The 23,582-nt window shown below is 27.3% G+C and overlaps 3 protein-coding genes across 3 annotated transcripts; all 3 read right to left on the minus strand.

The window, feature by feature from the left end:
* Positions 1-4,740: 4,740 nt before the first annotated feature.
* On the minus strand, positions 4,741-7,712 carry LOC148543529 (gibberellin 3-beta-dioxygenase 1-like). The gene is made up of 2 exons (XM_088497771.1): positions 7,003-7,712; positions 4,741-5,575 (listed from the first exon to the last, which is right to left on the minus strand). The coding sequence occupies exons 1-2, from the start codon at positions 7,509-7,511 to the stop codon at positions 4,990-4,992; spliced, it is 1,095 nt and encodes a 364-aa protein (XP_088353897.1). The 5' UTR covers positions 7,512-7,712; the 3' UTR covers positions 4,741-4,989.
* A 5,352-nt stretch (positions 7,713-13,064) lies between these two features.
* On the minus strand, positions 13,065-17,600 carry LOC148543530 (uncharacterized). The gene is made up of 5 exons (XM_088498151.1): positions 17,519-17,600; positions 16,508-16,651; positions 14,375-14,464; positions 14,177-14,296; positions 13,065-13,219 (listed from the first exon to the last, which is right to left on the minus strand). The coding sequence occupies exons 1-5, from the start codon at positions 17,598-17,600 to the stop codon at positions 13,065-13,067; spliced, it is 591 nt and encodes a 196-aa protein (XP_088354277.1).
* Positions 17,601-19,807: 2,207 nt separating this feature from the next.
* On the minus strand, positions 19,808-22,441 carry LOC110266712 (uncharacterized). Its single transcript, XM_088499594.1, has 4 exons — positions 22,336-22,441; positions 21,091-21,165; positions 20,638-20,760; positions 19,808-19,962 (listed from the first exon to the last, which is right to left on the minus strand). Exons 1-4 carry the CDS (start codon positions 22,439-22,441, stop codon positions 19,808-19,810), a joined length of 459 nt encoding a protein of 152 aa, XP_088355720.1.
* Between the last annotated feature and the right edge of the window lie 1,141 nt (positions 22,442-23,582).

The following is a 23,582-nucleotide window of genomic DNA, read 5'->3' on the forward strand; positions in this document are numbered from 1 at the left end:
TAAGAGTTGACTGGGATATAGAACCCTTATGTGTTACGTGCAAGAGGGAGCCATTTGCAGTATTGACAGAAGGTCCATTTGTAGTGGTAGACATGGACGAGAAAATATTACGCAATGGAGACATGTGATTAAAGCAACCCGAGTCAAAATACCATTTAGAATTACCTGGAGGGGTGGAAAAAGCAGCAGGAGTATTACCAGAAATAGAGAGAAGACGCTGAAGAAGAGATGCAATATCAGAAAGAGAGACAGGAGACGAGTTGAGTGGACTAGAACGTGGTGGGCGAGTAGGACAGGCAGTAATTAAATGTCCCGAGAGCTTGCATTAACGGCAGAACAGCTGTGAACAATGGTAGCTAATATGACCTTTCTGGTGGCATGTGCGACATTCAACAGAAGGACATTCGGGAAAGAGGTGCCCAGAACGGTTACAGTTTTGACAGAATTTACCCTTTCTGTCGGTGGCAGCAAAAATATCTGGCTTTTCCATGATAGCAGTCACAAAGATCAAAGAGAGAAGAGAAAACAGCAATGTCGGAGTAGAAAATGAAAAATCGGAGTGCAGAATCGGAAAGAGCTCACCAAAAAACCTTAGGGAGGGTCCACGTCAGCGCCACGTTAGTGCCACGTCAGCGATGTGACGACACGTGGCAGTGCCTGATAAGCGGAAGGAGACACGCTGGCGACTAGGTGGCACACGGGTTAAAGGGCGGGCCGGGCCGGGCCAGGTCGTCACGGGTCAGGGTTATGCAGACAGCTTGCGTTGCGACACGTGGATGCTCCGGGGACGTTCGATCTGCACCAAGATCCAACGGCTGCTGAAGCTTCTGGATGAGAAAAGAATGGTGGTGGACAGCAACGTTCCGGCGGCGCGTGAGCGCGCATCCAGTGGCCTCTGGCGGCGTTGGAAAGCTGACGGAGAGAAGAACACGATGATGCCGGAGGTGACGAACCAAAGCGTCGTTAACAGATTGAAAAATGAGAGCAAAGAGGCACGGGTGGAATCTGGAAGGAAGATCAACCTGGTCGTGGCAGTGTCTTTCGGCGGCGCGTGGAGGCACGTCTGGCGGCGGATGGCGGCGGTTCTGGTTGCGTTGGAATCACGGCGACAAGACGAACAAGATGGTTACGGGGGTGACGAACTAAAGCGTCGAAAAGGGAACGAAAAAAGAGGCCAAAGAACACTGCCAGAAAGGAAAAAACAATGGGCTATGAACTAATATTCATCGAAGAAAAAAAAGACCTAAACTCTTGATACCATGTTAGAAACGAGAGACTAAGAGAATAATCTGAAAAGTGTATTATTGAGTTGTGTAAAAAGGTACAATATACAAGGGGTATTTATAGGTGCTAAATGAATCAAAGTAATAAAGATATAGAATCCTACAATTAATGTACAGATATACTATATAAATATAGGCGATACTAATTGATCTAAATTGATTCTAATGATTCTCTAACAATTCTGTTTGGTGTAAAATGGGAGACAGAAATTGAAACAAGAATGAAACTCTAAGTGCCAATGAGTAATAGCTCAAATGGCATAGTCTCCCCATACTCAATTAAGAGGTTGCGGGTTCGAGTTTCATATCTTTGGTAAAAAAAAAAAAGAATGAAACTCTAAGCTAATTTGTACAAAGGGTAAAATTGGAATTAATTAATTGAGATGAGGGTACTTTAGATATAAAATGTTATTAAAGTTTTAGTCTCCACCTCTAAAAATTTTAATCTCCCGTGTTCTCATTTTTTGGAGATACTGAAATACTGAAATTTTGGAGACAGAAATAAAAATTTTAATACCAGCCTCTAAATCAATAAATATGATACTGAGTTTCAGTCTCAGTCTCAGTACTTCCAAACAAACGGTACCTAAGATAACACTTTATTTATAATGTTTAATAAGAGAGATCTAAGATAGATTCAAATAGATCTTGCAGCTGAGGCCCAGCACAGTTGGCATACCTGTCCGCCTCATACAACGCTGCACCCGAGTTCAAATCCCAGCTGAGGCTGGTTGTTGGTTTAAGAACTCATGATACCCATGGTAGTGTGTGGTAATACCTAGGATTGGGGGCTGTCCAATCCACTTGACCAAAAAAAAATCTTTATTTGTGAGCTATTTGCATAATCCTACATGAATATAATCCTGACCATATAGCTTTTATACGAGAGTTGGACTTTAACAATTATATATATTTTATTATTTTTATAATTGTACAATTGAGATTTTTTATAGAATAAAAATATGTTTTTTTTTAAGCTATTTTTATATTACTTTTATTAAGGAATTGAATCTGAAATTTTTATTTTAAAAAAATTATAAAAGGTATATGAAAAATATTTTTTAATAAGAAAAGTAATTGTTTACACACACACAGAAAAAAAAAAAATCTTAACCAAACAAATCTAAACGATATCCCATAACACGTCTAGAAATAGCTCATTACCATAATCAACTCCATTTGGAAAATGTTATCATGTTTGGCGACCTTGCAAAATCATATTAGTTATAATAAAAAAATGGAAGAATAATTTTAAAATTTAGATGAAAAATAGCTGATAAACGTAACATACATAAACAACTCTTTGAAATTTATTATAAATAAAAGTTCATTATTTCAAAAATTATTTTGAATTTGTCAATCTCAAGTATCAAAATAAATTTTTATTTTAAAATGCCTTCTCAAATAAAATATGTAAATATAAATGAGTTTATAATGTGTGTGTATAACTAGTTTAATAATCAATAATTTTCCCAAACATAGTTGAAAAAAAAAAAAAAAAAAAGAAGAAGAAAAAGGATAACCATTCCCCACACTCTATCCCCTTAAACCGGTGGTTCTCAAGAGTGTGGTTGGTGTCTTTAAGAAGGACAAGAACATGGAAATGCAATATCTTTCTCACAATTATTTTTCCAAAGTCTAATGATTGAAGAGAATTTATTCCCTCACTTTGTTGCCAATTCCATTTCTTTGAGTCTTTTGGAGTTTACTTTGTTTATTGGCTTCCTTACGAGCCACGCCACTCCCTTCTTTACCACACACCATGCAACCACAACTTGGTCGAGTGGAATTCATTATTCTCTTTCAGATTTAACTTGATCCATAAATTATATAGGAAGAATATCAGGTATTCTAAGATTATTCTAAGAATACTTGATCCATAATCTCTTATGAATGACTGATCAAGAGCAAAATGCTTATATTTATTGTGGAGTATTAGATTGACAGTTAAGAGCACTACACTTTAGTTATCATAGAATATGACTGGCTTAACTTGATATGACTTTCTGATTTCTCAGTATTTGTAACCAAATGATTTCATTTAGTACATTAGCAATTCTTTTGAACTTAGCTTCAATACTGTTTCTGGAAACAGCAACTTGCTTTTTGCTAGTCCAAACAACAAAATTCGACCCTAAATAGATGCAGAAGTCATCTGTGAATTTTCTATATGATCCACATCACTTCTCCAGAGTCACAGAACCCAAAAATTCTAAAATTAGAGAATTTTTGAAATTGCAAGCCATGATGCAAGGTGCTGTGGAGTTGTGCTACAACATGTTGGATGGCAGTTTCAGAGTTTTCAGTGATTAGGACATCATCAACATACACAAGGATTTGTAAGGGTTTTTCTATTATACACATGCTGAATATTCTTTATTCATGGCTGTTCTGGGTTTGTAAGGGTTTGAGCTACTGAATCATTTTATGACATGGCATCAAAATTTTATATCCGAAAGAATTAGAGTTTGATCTTTGATGAACTCTAAAAGTGAAAAAATTAACATAAGACAAATAAAGAAAAAAAAAAGATCTATGCAAAAAATAAACAAATTTAAAAGAGATTTTTATTTGAAGAAGAGTGTTAAAAATATAACTATTAATATTACCTTCTCCTATAAATTTAAATTTTTAGAATAAATAATTTAATGACACTTTGAGACCAATATTTAAAAAAAAATACTAGTTAAGAAGTTGAATATAAAAAAAAAACAAAAAAACATGATAAAAGACTTTAAACTCTCTGTTATAATAATTAATTTCTGTAGTGATTGTCATTGTCCTTTCAGAATCTTGTAATAATTTATTATATCGGTATTTTTATTAAGAGTTATCCAATAAAAAGAGATATTTGTAAAAGGTTCTAATCAGCAGAATAAAATCGTCGAGACACCATCTTGTAGCACATTATAATTATTACAATAACTTATGGACAAATTAAATAATGCAAGTGCCAAAAATTTTAAGCACAAGAATAAGTTAAATAAGATAGCTTTCTATTATTCTCTCTTTTGTATTATTTATTATAAAATTGCTTATTTTAAGAATTTAAATCGTTAAATAATTATATATCTAATAATGTTTTTGCTACTAATTTAAGTAGGAGTTGTGACGTTAGACACCTATATTTCCTGTTTTTAATTAATTAAGAAACAAATTAGGTTTGATATGCATTTTGATCCATTAAGTTATCTATTATTTTGATACATAAAGGAACTGATCGATCGATAAAAAAAAATTACAATAATAATACTAGAGAACTAATATTTTTCAACCAACATATTAGTCAATTTTTTTAAAATAATTTTATTTATGTTAAATTCTATATCCTAAATCATAAACCTCTTAATTTTAAATTCTAAATTATAAAATTATACCTTAAAATTAGTTAATATTGACTAATTAAAAATTAATTTCTAATATTTTTTTCATAAATTTATATAAAATATATTAATTATAAACAAATAAAAGCATACTGTACTTATTATATCTAAAAGGCAACTTGGCAATCGCAACTTTAAACAACACACACACACCAAAAACACTAGTACACTACTAACCTTTGAAGAATATAATAATAAAAAAAAGCATATTCAAAACACTTGTACACTATTATATATTATGAGAGTTGTTTACATCAAACCAACCATTAATATTATATATATATATATATATATATATATATATATATATATAGTCACATACATTACGTTGCACAAAGTTGAAGTGATGAAAGTGCCTTATTGAAATATTTTGCTTTGGTTCCAAGGTACTCATTCCAAGTAACTGGCCGATAAAGGGCACGTCTATTTGGGCCTATTAGCTTTGGATGTGGACGTATGTGGACATTTGGTGGGGGCCCATATAGATATGCAACCGAAAATCTTTGCCGGGTTCGGTTCACTAGCACCCGATGGAGCACACTCGGGTACGACCCATTCGACAAAATGTGGAAGAGGTCACCCATGTTGATCACAAGTCCACCGGGAAGGGGTGGCACCGCCACCCAGCCGACACCTTCCCTTAGGACTTGCAACCCGCTTACATCATTTTGGTATAGAATTGTGAGGAGAGTCGAGTCGGTATGTGGGGCGAGACCCATGGCCCGATCCGGATCCGGACAACTAGGGTAGGAGTTCAAGTGCAAGGCTGAACAGGCCCATTTGAATTCACCTTTTGGGCCGGCGGCCCATTTGAGTTCTTCTTTTGAAATGCCAAGAGAAGTCAACACCATCCACATTAACTTTTGTGCTAACTTTTTCATGGCTTCTTCATATTGCACCACTACATCACTGAAAAGACCAAATTGACCCCACAATTGGAGCTGTGTTTAGAAAATACACAACAATATTGAAAAATATAAGAAGAGGCTTCGATTCCAACAAAATAATTAACAGTGACAAATGGTGATTTGAACCTTTGGTTCAATAGATTCTCATCACCCAAAATCTTCCTCGTGGGTCCTTTCCTCTCATTATGATCTTGGATCTATTGCATTAGGATAAGGTAAGAGACTTACACATTTCCAGGTCACTACACCCTTTAAATTTTTTTAAAAAAATTATATAATAATAAATAAATAAAAAATAGTCTTTTTCTATATGAGATTTGGCCGCAATTTTCGTGCTTATTAAATAACATTTCTTTATAATTGATATTAAAAATATATTCTTGTGTATGAAATATAATTTTTTATTAGTATTTAAAAAAAAATAAATATTTTTGAAATTTTTTGGTAATAAAATAATGAAGTATTTGTTAAAATTACTTGAGAAAAAGAAGGAATATGTATAAGAAGTATATTTTGAATCTAATTAATGTGACTAACTAAATAATAATATTTCTACCTCAACCAGTTTATTAATGGTAAAGATCCAAACATAAACATTATTGAAGAAGACTTGTAATAGTGGGGTTTGCTACCGTATTATATTTGAAAAATATAATTTCTTGTAATAATTTTTTAAAAGTTATGATACAGAAAATGCTTGTTGCCACAGATGGAAGTTTTTAATGAAATGTGTGATAGAGAACCCAATTTATGTTGTAACATGGTAATTTACTAATTTTCAATACAACTATGTTAGATATATACTAAATTAGCTACTAAAATTAATTATATATTAGTATAAATATATATTAAAATATAAAATAAATTAAATTACATATGTATTTATACACAAATATATGATAACTGATTTTAGTATGTACACAATATTTTTGTTTTTCATAACATTCAATATTGCAACTTTTAATTTAAAATATGCCAATTCTTTCAATTTTTTTATGCTGCCACTTTTAAGAATAGTTTAACTAATTAATAATGTTACTTAGGAAAATTATATTTTTCAAAGCCAAAACTCGACAAGATAGTAATGAATTTATATATTAATAAAAAATTCAATCACTCACATGTTAAAATAAAATCAAATAATTATATCAAAATTTATATAAAGATAAACTTTTTATTCATCATGATTCAATTAGTTCCATATATAATCAATCAATTTTGTCATCAAACTATACTATATCATCTACTTTCTATTCATTAATTTAAACTTTAAAAAAAAATAATTTTATGATATTGTATCAAACTAAATTTCTATAATTAAAAATTTTAGAGTTCAACATTGATTAATATAAAAAAATTAGTATAAGACAAATAAAAAAAATCTATAAACATTGATAACACATGCATTATAAATTGTTGGTTACCAACCAGTGTTTGTTGTACTCATGGGGCCATAGTTGGATGAAATGTTCAAGAGGGGACTCAACAATAGTGAAGCACTCAGACCACATAAGTTTTGGGAAGAAGGACGAAATTCGGGCTCGGCCATAACCCGACACCCCATCTGGGGTTCGAGCTGCTTTGAGCTTTTGGTGAGTCGAGCATGAAAATAGGGCCTGACCGGTTTGCTGAATGTCACGAAAAAGACTCATGGGGATCCCATGATTCACAACTTGGAACACACCCCATGTTTTACATGCATTGCCTATAAGCTTTGGAGCATTTGGATCATTGAGGTTGATAATTGGGACATTCTCATCTCCATGACAAGAATTTGAAGGGTAATTAGGGTTAGGGTTAGTTATTGTGTGATCATCTTGATCTATTTGTATCCAAGCATAAGAATCTGGGAGTTCTTCTAAGGAATTGAAATCAAGGAGCTTATTGTGGTGAAGGTGCAAAGGGTGTTCTCTAAAGGCTTCGGAGAGTGAAGGCATGGTGTTGAAGAAATTTTAGAACCAAAGAAGAAATAAGTGTTTATGTGAATATATAATATATAGTTGTATGGCCAAATTAGGAATATAGGGCTAGCTAGTACTTGCTTGAAAAAACTTACTCCTTTTTAAATATATAAGATGGGGAACAAGATTTTGTTGGGTGAGTATATATAGAAGAGAAGAATAGAAGATGGAGAAGATGAAGACAATTTTATTTGTTTATTAATTAACATATATAATATAAACATAAAGAAAATAGTATTAATGGTTCATTGTGGCATAATTTTATAACTTATTCTGGCTCAAAATTAATAGAGCTAAATTTATTATGCTCGGGTTTGATAGTGATATATAATTATTTATGTATTTTTTTATTAATTTAAATTTTTAGAATAAATTATTTTATAATTTGATATTAGAATTTTTATGACTTAAAAATTTAGATTTATTAACTCTAAAAAATAAAATAATTTCACTGAAACTAAAAAAAGCCTATACAAAAAAAAATTGCAAATCTAAAAGAAGCTTAAATATGAGAGTGTATGTTGGATTGGATTCTAGTTATATGTATGAAGTTTAACTTGGTTTAATATTTAGGTTGATTACAAATTCAAGTAATTAATTAGATACTAAAAGGTTATGGTAATTCTTTATTAGAAATCATACAATTTAAGAAGGCAGAAATAAACTCTATGATTTCTATATTTAAATATCACATGTTATATTTAAAATAGAATAATCTTATTACTTTAAAGTATAGTCAATTATTATTGTTGAACTTTCACTATGAATGATCCCCATATGCTACGGTGCTTTTTAATTAAGGTAGGGGTATTTTTTTTCTTTTACATTAAATTTTTAAAAAATAAATAATTTTCTTCTATTAAAAAATAAAGAGTGCAAATAAATATTGTGATACATTAGTGTTTTTGAAAAAAAAATACAAAAATTAGTTATATGTACATAAAAAAATTAATCACTTATATAAATATACATATATTAAAAATGTATGAATTAATATATGTATATATATAAATAAATATATAAAATAATTTAATAAATAATTTTTAATATACACGTAATATTTTTATAAAAAGGGAAGAACAAACATATAAAAAGGAAAGGACAACCAACTTCACTATTTATTGGTACAAACTGATGGCGATACCCTTTTAAAGGTGTGTGGAATCATGTATGAATAATTTGACATTTCAATCATGTAAGAGTTGAATTTTGCTAGGAAAGTGTGTAAATTAAAGAATTGTGAATTTCAATTATATATGTACATGTAAATCAAGTTTTAAAAATATTTTATCACATCCAAATTATATAATTATATATATATTGAAATCTCTCTAATTATTCATACCTCCTGATCTCCAAATATTCAGGGGAAAAAAAACTATAACGACTATATATATAATATATATATATATATATATATATTACTGGAATAACAAATTAAAATTGAGAGGGAATCTAGGAAATATATATGACGTAATAACAGTAATTATAAAATATTAAAATTTCAGTTTTCGTCTTCAAAAATTTTAGTTCCTTTTGTCTCTACTTTTTAAAAGTACTGAAATACTGAAATTTTAGAAATAGAGACTGAAATTTTAATATCAATCTCTAAATCAATAAACATAATACTGAACCTCAAAACAAACGTTACTTAAAAGAAAAAAATATAAATTCTATTGCAATAAAAATTACTTTTAGTGGCATTTAAATAATAATTATTATACGTTTTATTTAACTTATATTTTACAATATATAATTATATATTTATTATTATTATATATTATAATAATAATTATATTTTTTGTAATTATTAAAAAAATTTATTAATAATTATATAGTTATTACTAAAAAATTTTGATAACAAAATATAAGATTATTAATATATAATTATCGATAAATATATTAGCGATTATTTTATTATCGTTAAAAACAAAATAAATAACTAGTAAAAAATAATTTTTCCTTAGTAGCCCTACAAGCCTACACTAACACATGTGATGTGCCATTGTCTTGTCTTGAAGCTGAGGATAACATCAAAATCAAACCCTTCCACCAGCTCGGTTAATGGTTATGGTCACATTCATTCACTATAAGACAACATATCATAGGGCCATAATTTGCGTCACTATTGGCAAAATAATCAATAGCAACAACACACTATTTATCATATATATACAAATTATTACATTTTCCTCATTCGTTACACGTATATAATTCCATATAGGTAGGGTTTCGATGTGACATATTTAATTAGTACACCATTTTTTTTAAATTCTATTAGTCCCTTGGTATATTCAATAGCTGCACTACTTTTTACCACTTTTTAATTTAGATATTAAAGGAGAAGTGATGTAGAACACAGTTATGAAGTGTATAAGTATTTTATATAGTTGTGGTGTCAAAAGTAAATTGAATTCTTTGATTTATGTTAAAAAAATTAAAAAAATTTACAGTACATAAATCAGACCGCCCAATTTGTATTTTAGACAATTAAAAAAATTTAAATTTAAAATCAGACCATCCGATTTTTGTTTTCAAAATAAAAAAAAATTAAAAGTACAAATCGGACCCTCCGATTTTTTCTCCTACATAAATCGGACATCCGATTTGTGTTCTTAATTTTTTTAATAAAAAATTGGACAGTTCGTTTTCTTCACTTCATAATTAAAAAAAATTATCTCCATATTTATGTCTAGCACCACCCACTTTTATCACCATACACAACACAGACAGAATTTACATATCCAAAAAATTGAGCCACTTTTTACCTACCAGAATGATGTGTACATGGAGCACTATATTTTCCAAATTAAACTTAATTGACTTATACGGGGATTAATCCAGTGACACATAAATATAGCTAGAGCAAGATGATAGGAAGCACCGACACGGATAAGAATATTTGAAATGAGAGTGCGATACTATATTTTTAAAATACCAAAATGGGAGGGGGTACCGACATATAGTGTGTAAATTAAATTAAATATTTTGGTTGCATATATAATTCTAATATTCTATATCTCAATCTCTTAATTTTGTCGAAGATAAAGTATTTTTAAAGAAGAGTTATTAAAAGTAAAAATCTTTGCGGCTTCACTTCGAATTTTGTTGAATTTGAGAAGTTTATTGTCAATACAATGATAAAATAAAAAATTTAGTTTGACACTATAACATACTCAAAGTAAAATATATACACTTTAAAGTTAGTGAAGATTTATTAGACTTTTTGATCCGACAAAAAAGTCAAAATTAAATATATAACTATGTATTTTTTGTGCATTGCAAAAGAAAAAAAAAAGAAGTACATAGTATACAAATAGTTAAGATAAAAAGCATACTTGTGAAAACTGATATATATGACGAAGATTAATTCTACTACTTTGAATTGAGTTTAGAGACAATTTTAAAGTTTTTAATGCTTCTTCATCAAAATTGAAGTCATTCAAAATTTCAAGGTGTGTTTTGTTGTGCAAAAAATTTGACACAAATGGTCGATATCAGAAAAAATTCGATAGTTGAAGCGCACCATAGTCGGAGAAAATAAAAATGAGTTAGATTTGGTGGTCAAGTTACTTTATTTATGTTTGGTGTCTAAATTTGCTTAAAGTCTAAGATTATTTGAAGTACAAAGTTATACCAATTAGTTTAGAATTTTTTCCTATAAATAAGATTAGTTTTAATAAATTTAAAGAATTTCTATTTATTTACACATTCGCTCGTTCTAAAAGTTCCTAATCACACTGACACATAAAAACATAAGTCATGAGTCCATATAAGTATTGAAAAGCTTAATTTTTATTTCAGTATTTTTAATTCTGTTTTTTATTTCTGTTATTTAATTTGTTTTCATTTAGACTCTTGTAAATTTTTGTATATTTTAATACAAGTCTTATAATTTTTAGTTATTTATTTTTTTATATTTATTTTTTTTATTTTTTACTTTTTATAATTATTGTTTTTTACACTTTTATCGGACACAATTTCTAAATCATAAAAATAATCAGAAAAAAGAATTGTATCTATTTTTTGAATTAAAATCATTGATACAAATTTAATCAACACCTCCGATCGAAATCTAAAATACAAAATCCACACGAAAGAATCATCCTTTTTTATTCTTTCTACTCTTTGTAATATAGCCAAAATTTAAAAAAGGGAGATATAACACATTATTTGATACTATAATTTAATATCGGTGAAAAGCTAAGAAAGGAAAGGAACATATAATTGTTTATATTATCATATATAGTAATAATTTGACTTTTGAAAGAGAAAAAAAAAATAAAGTTGATAAAATAGAAACACAGAGACCTCTAGAGAATTCAGTAATACTCGTTATGAATAGTTCGCTGCACTTTAGATTCGGCTGGTCGAATAATAATGGACAATAATGTTCTTGGAAAAATGGAAAATTTTGAATATAAATTTAAATCTAAATTAGAAATATTGTTGTCAACACCATGGTAGCTACTAGTTTTTGGAGGAGTTCCCTTGAGTTGTTCAGCATTTCACCTGACCCTGTTTTTACATACCAAAACTCCATCAATGCAATAATATTATATGGGTAAAGTATATTTTTTGTCCCTGAAATTTGGTAAAAGTTTCACAAATATCCCTAAGTTTTATTTGATTTCAATTTTGTCCCAAAAATTTTCGATTTGCATCAAATATACCCTTAACGGCTAAATTTTCAAAAAATTTAAGACCAATTTAACAATAATGCATGAAAATTATGCTTGATTTGTTTGTGTTGAGTGTTGTTCTTATGAAATTGTTGTTAAATTGGTCTTAAATTTTTTGAAAAATTAGCCGTCAAGGATATATTTAATGCAAATCGAAAACTTCTGGGACAAAATTGAAACAAAATAAAACTTAGGGGTATTTTTGAAACTTTTATCAAACTTTAGAGACAAAAAATATACTTTACCCTATATATATATATATATATATATATATATATATATAACTTTAATCCAAAAATAATTCGAACAAAATTCAGTTTATTAGAGATTAAGCATTAATTAAATCCATTTAATTTTAATATTAAGTGTTAAACTTATAAATAGTGTCTCAAAAATTTAAATTGATAAAAAAATATATATAAATAATTATATTTTTAATATATATTTTTGCATAGGCTTTATTTTTACTATATGCAAATTTTTTTTTTAACAAAATTCGAATTCTAGATCTTTTAGTTATAATATTTTTAATATTATTTCATGAAATTATTTATCTTAAATATTTAAATTAATAGAATACATATAAATAAATATATTTTTAATAAACATATATATAACAATAATATTCTACTCAACCGTAATAACAACAAAATAAAGTGTTAGAAAATTTTGTGATGTTCTTGTTGCTTTTTATCAAATCCGTGTAATATATACATATATAATAATAATTTTAAGATTCATAAGTGACTATGGATACCAATTTATTGTTTTGTGCAAATAAATAAATAGATAAATACATAATCATCCCCTGCTTTTCCGAAAGAAAGTAAAAAAATCAAGAATTTTTTTATTCTTTTATTTTTTTAACTTGTTTGATAAAAGTGAAGTACTTACCGCCGGAAGTTGGAGGAGGAGGGGAGGCAGATTGTTGAGGTGGTGGTGATGGCGGTGGATCTCCGAAGCCAAGATCAACTCCATCACTACAATTTCCTTTCATAGCACCTACAACACATTCATCAGATCATAATGATAATTTTAGTGACGTAATTTTTTTGTAAAAGAAAAAAAAATCTTATTAAAATATAATTAATATTATTTTTAATTTGAATTTAATTTTAATGTATTAATAGTAGAAAATATTTTACACAATGAATTATATCTGTTTTTTTGGATGACTATTCATATGGTCAATAACAAGAATAGTTATTTTTAAAAGAGTCACTTAGATAAAGACGTGTAAAACGTTTTTTTTTAAAGATGTTTTTTAGTAATTAAAATTTAACATATATAATCAATTAAATCGTGTTATTTTTGTCAAAATTAGGCTAAACAAATTAATTTCACCAAAAAATGGTGAATCAAATCTTGAACCGAACTAAATTAATATTATTTTTTATAAAAAATAACTACAATATTCTTATTATAAAAAATGATTAAAATACTCCTATTATATATATATATATATATATATATATATATTGAAAACTCTAAATCCTAACCCTATAATGGCGGAGAAGTAAAGGACTAGAATTTAGGATTTTCGAAATTAATATTATATAATAAGAGATTTTGATTATTTTCTATAATAAGAATATTGTAGTTATTTTTTATAAAAAAAAATAATATTAATTTAGATCAATTCAATATTTGATTTACTATTTTTTGTCAAATTAATTTGTCTGACCTAATTTTGATAAAAATAACACAGTTTAATTAATTATACGTATTAAATTTTAATTATTAAAAAATATCTTTAAAAAAAGATGTTTTAGACGTCTTTATCTGAGTGGCTCTCTATTTTTAATGATATAACGTTACGTGATTAGATATACGTGTAAAATTGCTTTATCTAAACAATACATCAAAATTAAATTATTTTAATTTTTGGACAAATATTTTAAAATAGAGAAAAGAATAAAAGAAAGTAATAATAAGTGTAGTGATAAATAAAAAAGTTACATTTGGGGAAGCAAGGGAAGAGTGGATTGTTGTGGAGATTGGCGGCACCATGATTGCAGTGACAAAGAGTGTTGTATAAGCCTTTTGCCTCACACTCTCCATCTCCACAAAATAAACAAGCTGTCATATAAAACAATTAATTAAAATAAACCTTCAAGTTTGATGATGATGAGAACTGAGAAGGGATTATGAACTTACATTCAGAGCGATCATGAAGCTGCGTTGGAGAGGGAGCTGGAGGAAATGGAAGAGGAACAGGTAGTATATGACATTGCCTATCAAAGGTACCTGCACCTAGGGGTGTAAGTTATCGAACCGAACTGAAATTTACCGCAAAATCAAGTCGAAATTTATAACAACCGAATAAAAAACCAAAAAAATTGATTTTTTTCGAATTAAACAGATCGGTTCGGTTCGGTTTTCGATTGGCTCGACAGAAATCGAATCGAACCGAACCGAATCGAAAAAGTGGCTTAGTAATGCATTGAAATGAAAATTTTAGACTTAACAAATGTGTTTGTTTTATGTTTAGTTGTTAGAATGAATTGAAATTGTGTTGAATTTGAATGTAATATAATGTTATTTCAGTTTATTGATTGTTTTGAACATCATTTTAATAAGATTAATTTTCTATTAGTTAGAATTTAAAAACCGAAAAACCGATCGAACCAAACCACTTTTGATTCGGTTCGATTGTTACACAAACAACAAACCAATTGATTAATATTCTGTAAAAACCAAATAAATCGATTCGATTAGTTTTTAATCTAAAATCAAACCAAACCGAACCGATAACACTGCACCTCTTATTATCCACATTAATATATTCACTATTTTGTTTTTTTATTTCATTACACCTATTAATCAATGCAAATTTGTATCTTTTTCGTCTTCTTCTAACCATATATTAGCTATATATAATCATATAAAATTATTTATTTTTGGTCAATTATTTAATATTGAATAATTGTTCTTTTTACTTTTTTTACTATAACAAAGTATCAACGTCTAATCAATTTCTAATCATCCAAATAATTAATCTAAGCGGTTCTTATTATTGGTCTAAGTCATTCCTATAAATAATAACTTGTTAATGTATTAGGAACTACTTAAACCAATAATAAAAGTGTCTAGACTAATTATTTAAATAATTAAAACCAATTAAAAAATTTTTGACTCGTAAAAAAATATTTTATTCTCTGAATAAATGATCAAAAATAAAAAGAGTACTTATTTTTTAATATTTGATACTTTTTTAGAAAATAAATATTTCATTACATGAAGAGGCGGGACTAAAGCAATTTTTAAGAAGAGACTAATACAAATATATAACTCTAAAATAAAATAAAATAAAATAAAGTTAATATAAAAATTAATGATCCTTATACATTAAAATTTTTAATTTGAGGGCCATTGCCTTCTTTTCCAATACTAACTTTCATCCCAGATAACATGTATATAGTATTGAAAGAGTTTTAAGTGTATCGAAAATACTGATATTTTAGTTGTTTTAATCGTTGATGTAAATTATAAAAAATATATATAATATATATTAATTGAAATCAACGATTAAAACAATTGGAACACCGATATTTTCGATACACTTAAAATTTTTCTCATAGTATTAGAGTTACAATGCTCTAATCCTTTTAATTTTTTATTATATCCATTCTCTTGTAGAGTAAATTTTAATTGAGGTGGATTTTTGGTTGGAGTGAAGTAGCCTTCACTAAAATTCATTCTGGAATCGCCTCAATTAACTCATCATATCGGTGATAAATACAAATTAAAGTGATAGAAATAATAGATGAGGTCGATGAAGATCTTACCAAAAAAAGGTTATATTGTAGGAATTTGTTAACAGAAATTTTAAATTTTTTTTATAAATTTAATTTTAAAAACAAAAAATTTTATCAACAGAAATTTTTATTTTAAATAGTAAAAGGATAAAAAACTATTGTAATTATTTTGCAAGATATTTAATTTCGTCGGGTTATTAAACTGTCGTAACGCAATTTACAAAAGTTAAAAACCGTCGCAAATTAAAAAAAGAAACCCGCAAAATTAACGTGTTTTTTTTTTTTTTTTTTTTTTTGTAGTGAGACGAGAAACTCAAATTTTTTTTTTCCTTTCCTCGCTTTTATTTATTCACGTGGATTATATCTTTGCATCAACAATTTTAATGTGAGTGAGTCTTATAAAACGATTTAAGCGTGATATTTATATGATAGATTTTACAAATGCTAAACAATTCTCTTCTCACTATAAAATATATTAACAAAATATATAATTGTTTTATTAAAAGGGATATTAATTAAGAAGATGACTCACAGTTAGGAACAATGCAAGCAGATGAGATGGTAGGAAGAGTAATTTTCGACCAACCACGCTTACAATCGCATCTATAACCTGGAAATTCTCTTGTTTGATGGCATGTTCCCACCCCACAAAATATCACTTGGCATATATCTATATCTGCACACACCCACCAAAATAAATTACAATTATAATATATTTATACTAATATTTGGCTATTAATCAGTTATGTATAAAATAATTTATTTATACTCTGTATGTCGTTTTGCGACGGTTAAAAACTACCGCAAATTTCCAAAAAAACCGTCGCAATTTTCTGTGTGTTTTGTAGTGATATATATAACATTTTTTGTAAAATTGTATATTTGTTTTGGAAAAAAAACAAAGATATGTCATATGTGTACGTACTGTAAATTGAATTAAAATGATTTTTTTTTCTATCTATTATGTATGTTTTTTTTTAATTATATACAAAATAATAAAACAGCTCATAAGATAACTCACACTTCTAAATTTTTCAAAGACTTAATCTTTAAAATATGAGACTTAGCTTGTAATATAAGAATAAGTATAGGGAGCCAATGACCTAAGCGTCCAATGTGTACAATGGAGGTTTAGGAAGTATTAGAAATATGGCCATTAGTGTTATATTGTCCTGTCAGGTTATGCTTTTGGGATGAGTGGTTTTATGATATGGTATTAGAGTTCTAGATCCGAAAGGTCAAGAGTTCGATCATTGGTGAACCCTAAAATCAGCTTAAGCTTTTGGAATAAGTGATTTTATGACATGAGATGTTTATTATCCTTGGTATCCGAATGATTATTCTGGATAGTATGGGTGATGAACTACTATGCATATATAGAAACAAACCATTAAATTTTTTTTTGTGACTAAACAAACCATTAAATTAAAATAATTTGTATGTCTCCTTACACTATTAATCAAAATAACCAATTCAATTCCAACACCTATAAATAAATTAGACAAATACTATATATATGTTAAAATGTTAAGTATATGTATACCTTGGGATGTAGAAGAATGGTTGCAAGTGAAGAGAGTTACTAAGAAAACAACAGCCAAATCTCTGCATTTGAACGTTCTCATTGTTATTAGGAAGAAATTAAGGAAGGAGAGAAATATTATAGTTTGATGAGAGAAAATTATAATGTGTAAGCGATTTTATCTATCAAGAACTGTTTCAGCATTATGTATAGAGGGCTCTTAAATCTTAATCCATTTTTACAATATCAAGAAAAGTAATCTGAATATGTCAAACTAGATTATAATTAAATATAATTTGGAAACTATGAGAATATCCTTGACCGAACGCTCAGTTAAAAAACAAGAAAAAAATATCAGAAAATTTTGGAGCGAAAAAAATATTTATATTTGAAAGGATTTTGTATGCACAGAAATTAATTTTTAAATAATTTTTTATAGTTGATGTAATTTATGAAAATGGGTAGTTAGGATAATTTATATATATCTGGACTGGTCTATTTTTCGCATCGAACAAAAAGTTAGAAAGTCATATTTTTCGTAACTTGTGAAATAAAGAAATAGATAAAAAGAGATTCTTTTTCTCAATCCGTGAAAAATTCAAAAAATAATACGTATAACGGGTTACTTTTTGCAGTCTATAAAATGTGGCTCATATCAAATAAGGTTTTTTTTTTTTTGCAACAAAAATTATCTATATCAATATAATGAGCAATTTTTTTAGTAGATAGATCACATACAAAAAAATTGTCTAAAATTTGACCGTCCATATTAAATTTTTTAGATACGTCCTTGATAATTGTTTACAATAAAATAAATAAATAAAAAATGCAACTTCTTCAAGATGTCATTTGTCTTAGACGGTCTAAATTTGGATATTCCCATTCTTTTTCTTTTTATAGCTTTTCTGTTTGCAGCGAATAATAATGATTTTGATTAAGAATAGTGTTAAGCTCTTGACAAAAAATCAAAGATATGATTTTGCCTCTTTCAACCTTGTTGGATCACACCTTTCTCATATTCAGTCATAAGATTATTGAAACAAATGGAATTTTATTTTTACTAATTTATTTGTTAATACAAATTTAAATCCAATTTAGAAATATTGTTGCCAACACCATGGTAGTTAGTTTATGGAGTTCCCTTGAGCTGTTCGGCATTTCACCTGATCCTGTTGTTACATACCAAAACTCCATCAATGCAATAATATATATATATATATATATATATATATATATATATATATATATATATTCCAAAAATAATACGAATAAAATTCAATTTATTATAAGTATCTAATTTTTTTTGGGGAGGGGGTGTTTAATGCCTAAAATCTTGAATTATTTAGAGACTAATAACTGCTAACTAAGTCTATTCATTTTTAACACTGTGATAAACTAAACACATATATAATAATGTCAATGAGTAATAGCTCAAATGGCATAGACTCCCCATACTCAATTAAGAGGTTGCGGGTTCGAGTCTCCTATCTTTCCAAATTTTGAGCCAATGAGTAATAGCTCAAATGGCATAAACTTCCCATACTCATCTAAGAGGTTGCGGGTAGTAAAAAAAAAAACACATATATAATAATAAGTTTAATTAGTCTGTTGATCTCTATTGTTTTGCGAAATTTTTAATTAGATTTCTATACTTTTTTTCTTTTAATTGAGTTTTTACACCAATTTTTATTTTTAATCAGGTTCCTATACTTTTTTTTCCTTTTATTTGAATTCCTGTACCAATTTTTTTTAATTGGGTCCCTATATAATTAAACCAATTACTGTTAAGAAGGACCTAATTAAAAAAAATTAGTACATAGACCCAATTAAAAAAAAAGTATAGGGACCTAATTGAAAATTTCGCGAAACTATAGGACTAACAAAATAATTAACCGATAATAATATTCTCAACAGTTAAAACAACAAAATAATCTGTATGAAAGTTTTGTTATTTTCTTTCTTGTTTATATTGAATCCGTCTAATATATAATACATAATAATAATTTTAAGATTATTAAAGATATAATCATTTATGTATTTTTTTTATCAGATTAAAGTTTTTAGATAAATAATTTTATGACATAATATTAAAATTTTTATGATCTAAAGATTTAGAGTTCTTTTTTTATTAACCAAAAAATAAGTAGCATAAGACCAATAAAAAAAATTATGTAAAAAAATTCAGGTTCTTACCCAAGAGAATATATTAAAAATTATAAGAATTCATATATCTTCTCTTATCAACTTAATTTTTTAAAAGAAATAATTTTACGATAAAAATTAAAAAATTATACATCCCATCCGGGCGCATTACATTAAAAATATTAAAAGTAAATTTGGTATCAAAGTGAAGTGCTTACCGCCGGAAGATCTAGGGGAGCCAGATTGTTGTGGTGGTGGTGATGGTGGTGGATCACTTCCGAAGCCAAGATCAATTCCATCACTACAATTTGCTCTTATAGCACCTTCAACATATTTCATGTTAACTAATTAATGATATTTATCATAAAAATACATTGCAAAACTGTGTAGCCATATAATGATATATATTAGTAATATCTGTGTGGGAATTCATCATAAACCCTAAACCCTAATTAACGTCAAAAATAATTAATAATTTGCATTATTACCTTAGCTTGATATTACAAAAAAAAAAAAAAAAAAAAACTTTGGATTTAGTACATGAATTATTGATTGATTTCCAGTGTAAAATTTATCATATCATCATCGTCATCTTGTTCAAAAATAAAAAACATACATACTAAGAAAATTAATAAATGTATATATAACATTATTAGTATATATATATATATATATATATTTTGTTAAAATTAAAGTCATACTCTTTTTATATGTTAGTAATATATATATTAAAAAGTATAGTGAAATTAAATAATAAAAAATATTTTATTTTAATTTTAATAATATTTTTTAAACTACTATAGTCATCGTAGCACAGTGTTATAGACATTTTAGAATATACCTATATATATAACTAATTTTATTTATTTCAAACAACTAAGTTAAAATTAATACTATTCTTTATTTGTGGACAAATATTTAAAAAAGGGGGAAAGTAATAAAAGAAAGTGATAATAAGTATAGTAAGAAATTGAAAAGCAGTAAATTAAATTGATTACATTTGGGAAAGCAAGGGAAGTGTGGATCGTTGAAGAGATTGGCGGCGCCTTCATTGCAATGACATACAACGTTTAATAACCCTTTTTCCTCACACGTTCCCTCTCCACAATAAAAACAACTAGCTGTCACATAAAACAATTGTTACCAAATCCGTTTCGAATGCTGCATGTATAAGGTGGGATTCAATCTCCGACATTTACTTAAACAGATAAGTGAGCTGAACACTTGACCAACTCAAGTTAGTTATGTGACATGTTACTTTATTATATACACAAAGAGACATTTAAATTTTTGAAAACTGTTTAAACAAACGGGTAAACTAAAACTCAGGTAATCTAAATTGGTTTAACAGTGAACATATATTATAATAATAATAATAATAATAATAATAATAATAATAATAATAATAATAATGTGTAGAATAAATATAAATAAATTGATTATGAACTTACATTCATCAGGAGGAGGAGGAGCAGGAGCTGGAGGAAGAAATGGAAGAGGTACATGACATTGGCTATCAAAGGTACCTGCACCTCTTATCCACATTAACATATTCACTAATTTGTTTATTTGTTTAATTACACCTAATAATTAATGCAAACTTTTAAACTTTTAAACTTTTTTTAACCATATATTAGGTATATATAATCATAATCATATAAAACTATTTATTTTGGATAGTTATTTAATTTAAATATGATTCGTTACATGTACATAGTATTAGAGTTGCAATACTCTAATCCTTTTAAACATTAATTTGATGGATATGTATAAATGTATAATGTGGACTATTATTGTATTAAAATAAATGAAATTTAGCTATATATTGTGTAAACTATAAATCCAACACAGAGAGACATTGAGACAATGCTAGCAGACAAGAAATAGAGAGAGAATGGTGATAAATACAAAGGTAGATGAGTCGATGAAGACGAGAAACTCAAATTTATTTATTTATTTATTTATTTATTTATTCCTTGGTTTTATCTGTTTACGTGGATTATATCTTTGCATTAATAATTTTAAGGTTTAATTACTCTGTTGGTCTCTATAATTTTGTAAAATTTTCAATTAGGTTTCTATATTTTTTTTTTCTTTTTAATTGGATCCCTGCACTATTTTTTTTTTTCAATTAAGTCCCTCTTAGTAATAATTAGCTTAATTTTATAGGGATCCAACTAAAAAAAAGAATTGGTATAGAGACTTAAATAAAAGGAAAAAGAAAAAAAAAGTGTAAAGACCCAATTAAAAAAAATTTTGATGCAAGAACTCAATTAAAAGGAAAAAAAGTATAGAGACTTAATTGAAAATTTCATGAAACTATAGGAACCAACAGAGTAATTAAACCTAATTTTAATATAGTGAATCTTATATAAAACGATTTAAAAGTGATATTTATTTGATAGATTTTATAAATGCTAAACAATTCTCTTCACTATTATTCATAACAAAAATTATCAAACTAGACATGTTAGTGAAATTTCTTTTCTTTTTTCAACTATATAATTGTTTTAAGTGGAAACTTAGGTGCAGTTAACTTCTTGTAAAGTTGATAGTTGAAAATCATTAAATAATTTGAGAGATTTGACTAAATTGTTATATGACTTTCAGTTATCAATTTCACACTGCACCCGAGTTTTTACCTTTGTTTTATTAAAAGGAATTAAATTAATTAATTAATTAAGAAAATGACTCACAATTAGGAATAACACAAGGAGATGAGAAAGGACCAAGTTGAATCTTCGACCAACCATGCTTACAATCGCATTCGAAACCTGCCCATGTTTCATGGCATGTTCCCATCCCACAAAATGCTGTTTTGCATTCATCTGCACGCAACCACCAAAAGAAATTACAACAATTATGTTTTATTTATACTAAAATTAGTTATTAATTACTCACATCTATAAAATAATTAGAATATAAAACATTATATTAATTTTTGGTGTAAAATATGATAGAAACTCAAGTGCATGGTGTAAAATATGATCGAAATTCAGGTGCAGTTAACTTCATGTGAAGTTGATAGTTGAGAGTTATTAAATGATTTGACAGGTTTGACTAAATTATTATCTAACGACTCTCAGTTATCAACTTCACATGAAGATATCTGCATGTGAATTTTCACCAAATACTATATATATATATATGTTATAATATTAAGTGTATGTATACCTTCCGAAGTAGAAGAATGGTTGCAAGTGAAGAGAGTTAATAAGAACAGATAAAATGGAGCAACAGAGAAAACTCTGCATTTGAATGTTCCCATTATTATTAGGAAGAAATTAAGGAAGAAGAGAAATATTATTGTAGTTTAATTTGATGAAAAAAACTTATAATTAGTATTCGGTTTCATCTATGAAGAATTGTTTCCATTATATATAGAGAGAGAGCTTAATCAGTGTTTACAATATCAAGGAAAGTAATCTTAATATGCCAAACTAGATTATAATTAAATATAATTTGGAGACTATGAGAATATCCTTGACTGAAAGCTCAATTCACAAAGAAGAAAATATCAGAAAACTTTGGAGTGAAAAAAAGAAAATATTTTTATTTAAGGTTAAAGTTCACTTTGGTTCCTCTAAATATACACATAAATTATATATTTTAATAATTATGTTTTATGTAATCTGAAATTTTCATTGTTTTTGAAACCAAACATTGATACTTCTTATAATCGAGTTTTGATGGTCAATAGTTTTATCTCCAATATTTTTTCCAACACAATAACTTGGAAAAAATAATAGAGTTTAATTTTGATGCATTGAATGTGCAATCACACCATTCACGTTATCAATGTAAAAGGTAGTAATTTTTCTTGATGTGACGATATATAATTAGATGTACGTGTAAAACTACTTTACACTATTAGTGCATCAAAATTACATTCAAAATAATAATAAATAGAAGGGAGATGAGCAATTAGACATTTGAATGTATG

The sequence above is a fragment of the Arachis ipaensis genome, chromosome B9 (assembly GCF_059453495.1).
Source record: "Arachis ipaensis isolate K30076 ecotype BB chromosome B9, ASM5945349v1, whole genome shotgun sequence".
Taxonomy (NCBI): domain Eukaryota; kingdom Viridiplantae; phylum Streptophyta; class Magnoliopsida; order Fabales; family Fabaceae; genus Arachis; species Arachis ipaensis.

What these genes read in the sequence shown, in the direction of transcription:
- LOC110266712 (XM_088499594.1), bottom strand. Translation starts at nt 22,441, where the DNA reads ATGGGAACATGCCATGAAACATGGGCAGGTTTCGAATGCGATTGTAAG. An exon ending in TCCTTGTGTTATTCCTAATT is followed by an intron (nt 21,166 to 22,335) that starts GTGAGTCATTTT and finishes TAAGAGGTGCAG; the next exon opens with GTACCTTTGATAGCCAATGT. An exon ending in TCCTCCTCCTCCTGATGAAT is followed by an intron (nt 20,761 to 21,090) that starts GTAAGTTCATAA and finishes TTTATGTGACAG; the next exon opens with CTAGTTGTTTTTATTGTGGA.
- LOC148543530 (XM_088498151.1), bottom strand. Translation starts at nt 17,600, where the DNA reads ATGAGAACGTTCAAATGCAGAGATTTGGCTGTTGTTTTCTTAGTAACT. An exon ending in CCATTCTTCTACATCCCAAG is followed by an intron (nt 16,652 to 17,518) that starts GTATACATATAC and finishes GGGTGTGTGCAG; the next exon opens with ATATAGATATATGCCAAGTG. An exon ending in TGCTTGCATTGTTCCTAACT is followed by an intron (nt 14,465 to 16,507) that starts GTGAGTCATCTT and finishes CCCTAGGTGCAG; the next exon opens with GTACCTTTGATAGGCAATGT.
- LOC148543529 (XM_088497771.1), bottom strand. Translation starts at nt 7,511, where the DNA reads ATGCCTTCACTCTCCGAAGCCTTTAGAGAACACCCTTTGCACCTTCAC. An exon ending in CATGAGTACAACAAACACTG is followed by an intron (nt 5,576 to 7,002) that starts GTTGGTAACCAA and finishes TGGTCTTTTCAG; the next exon opens with TGATGTAGTGGTGCAATATG.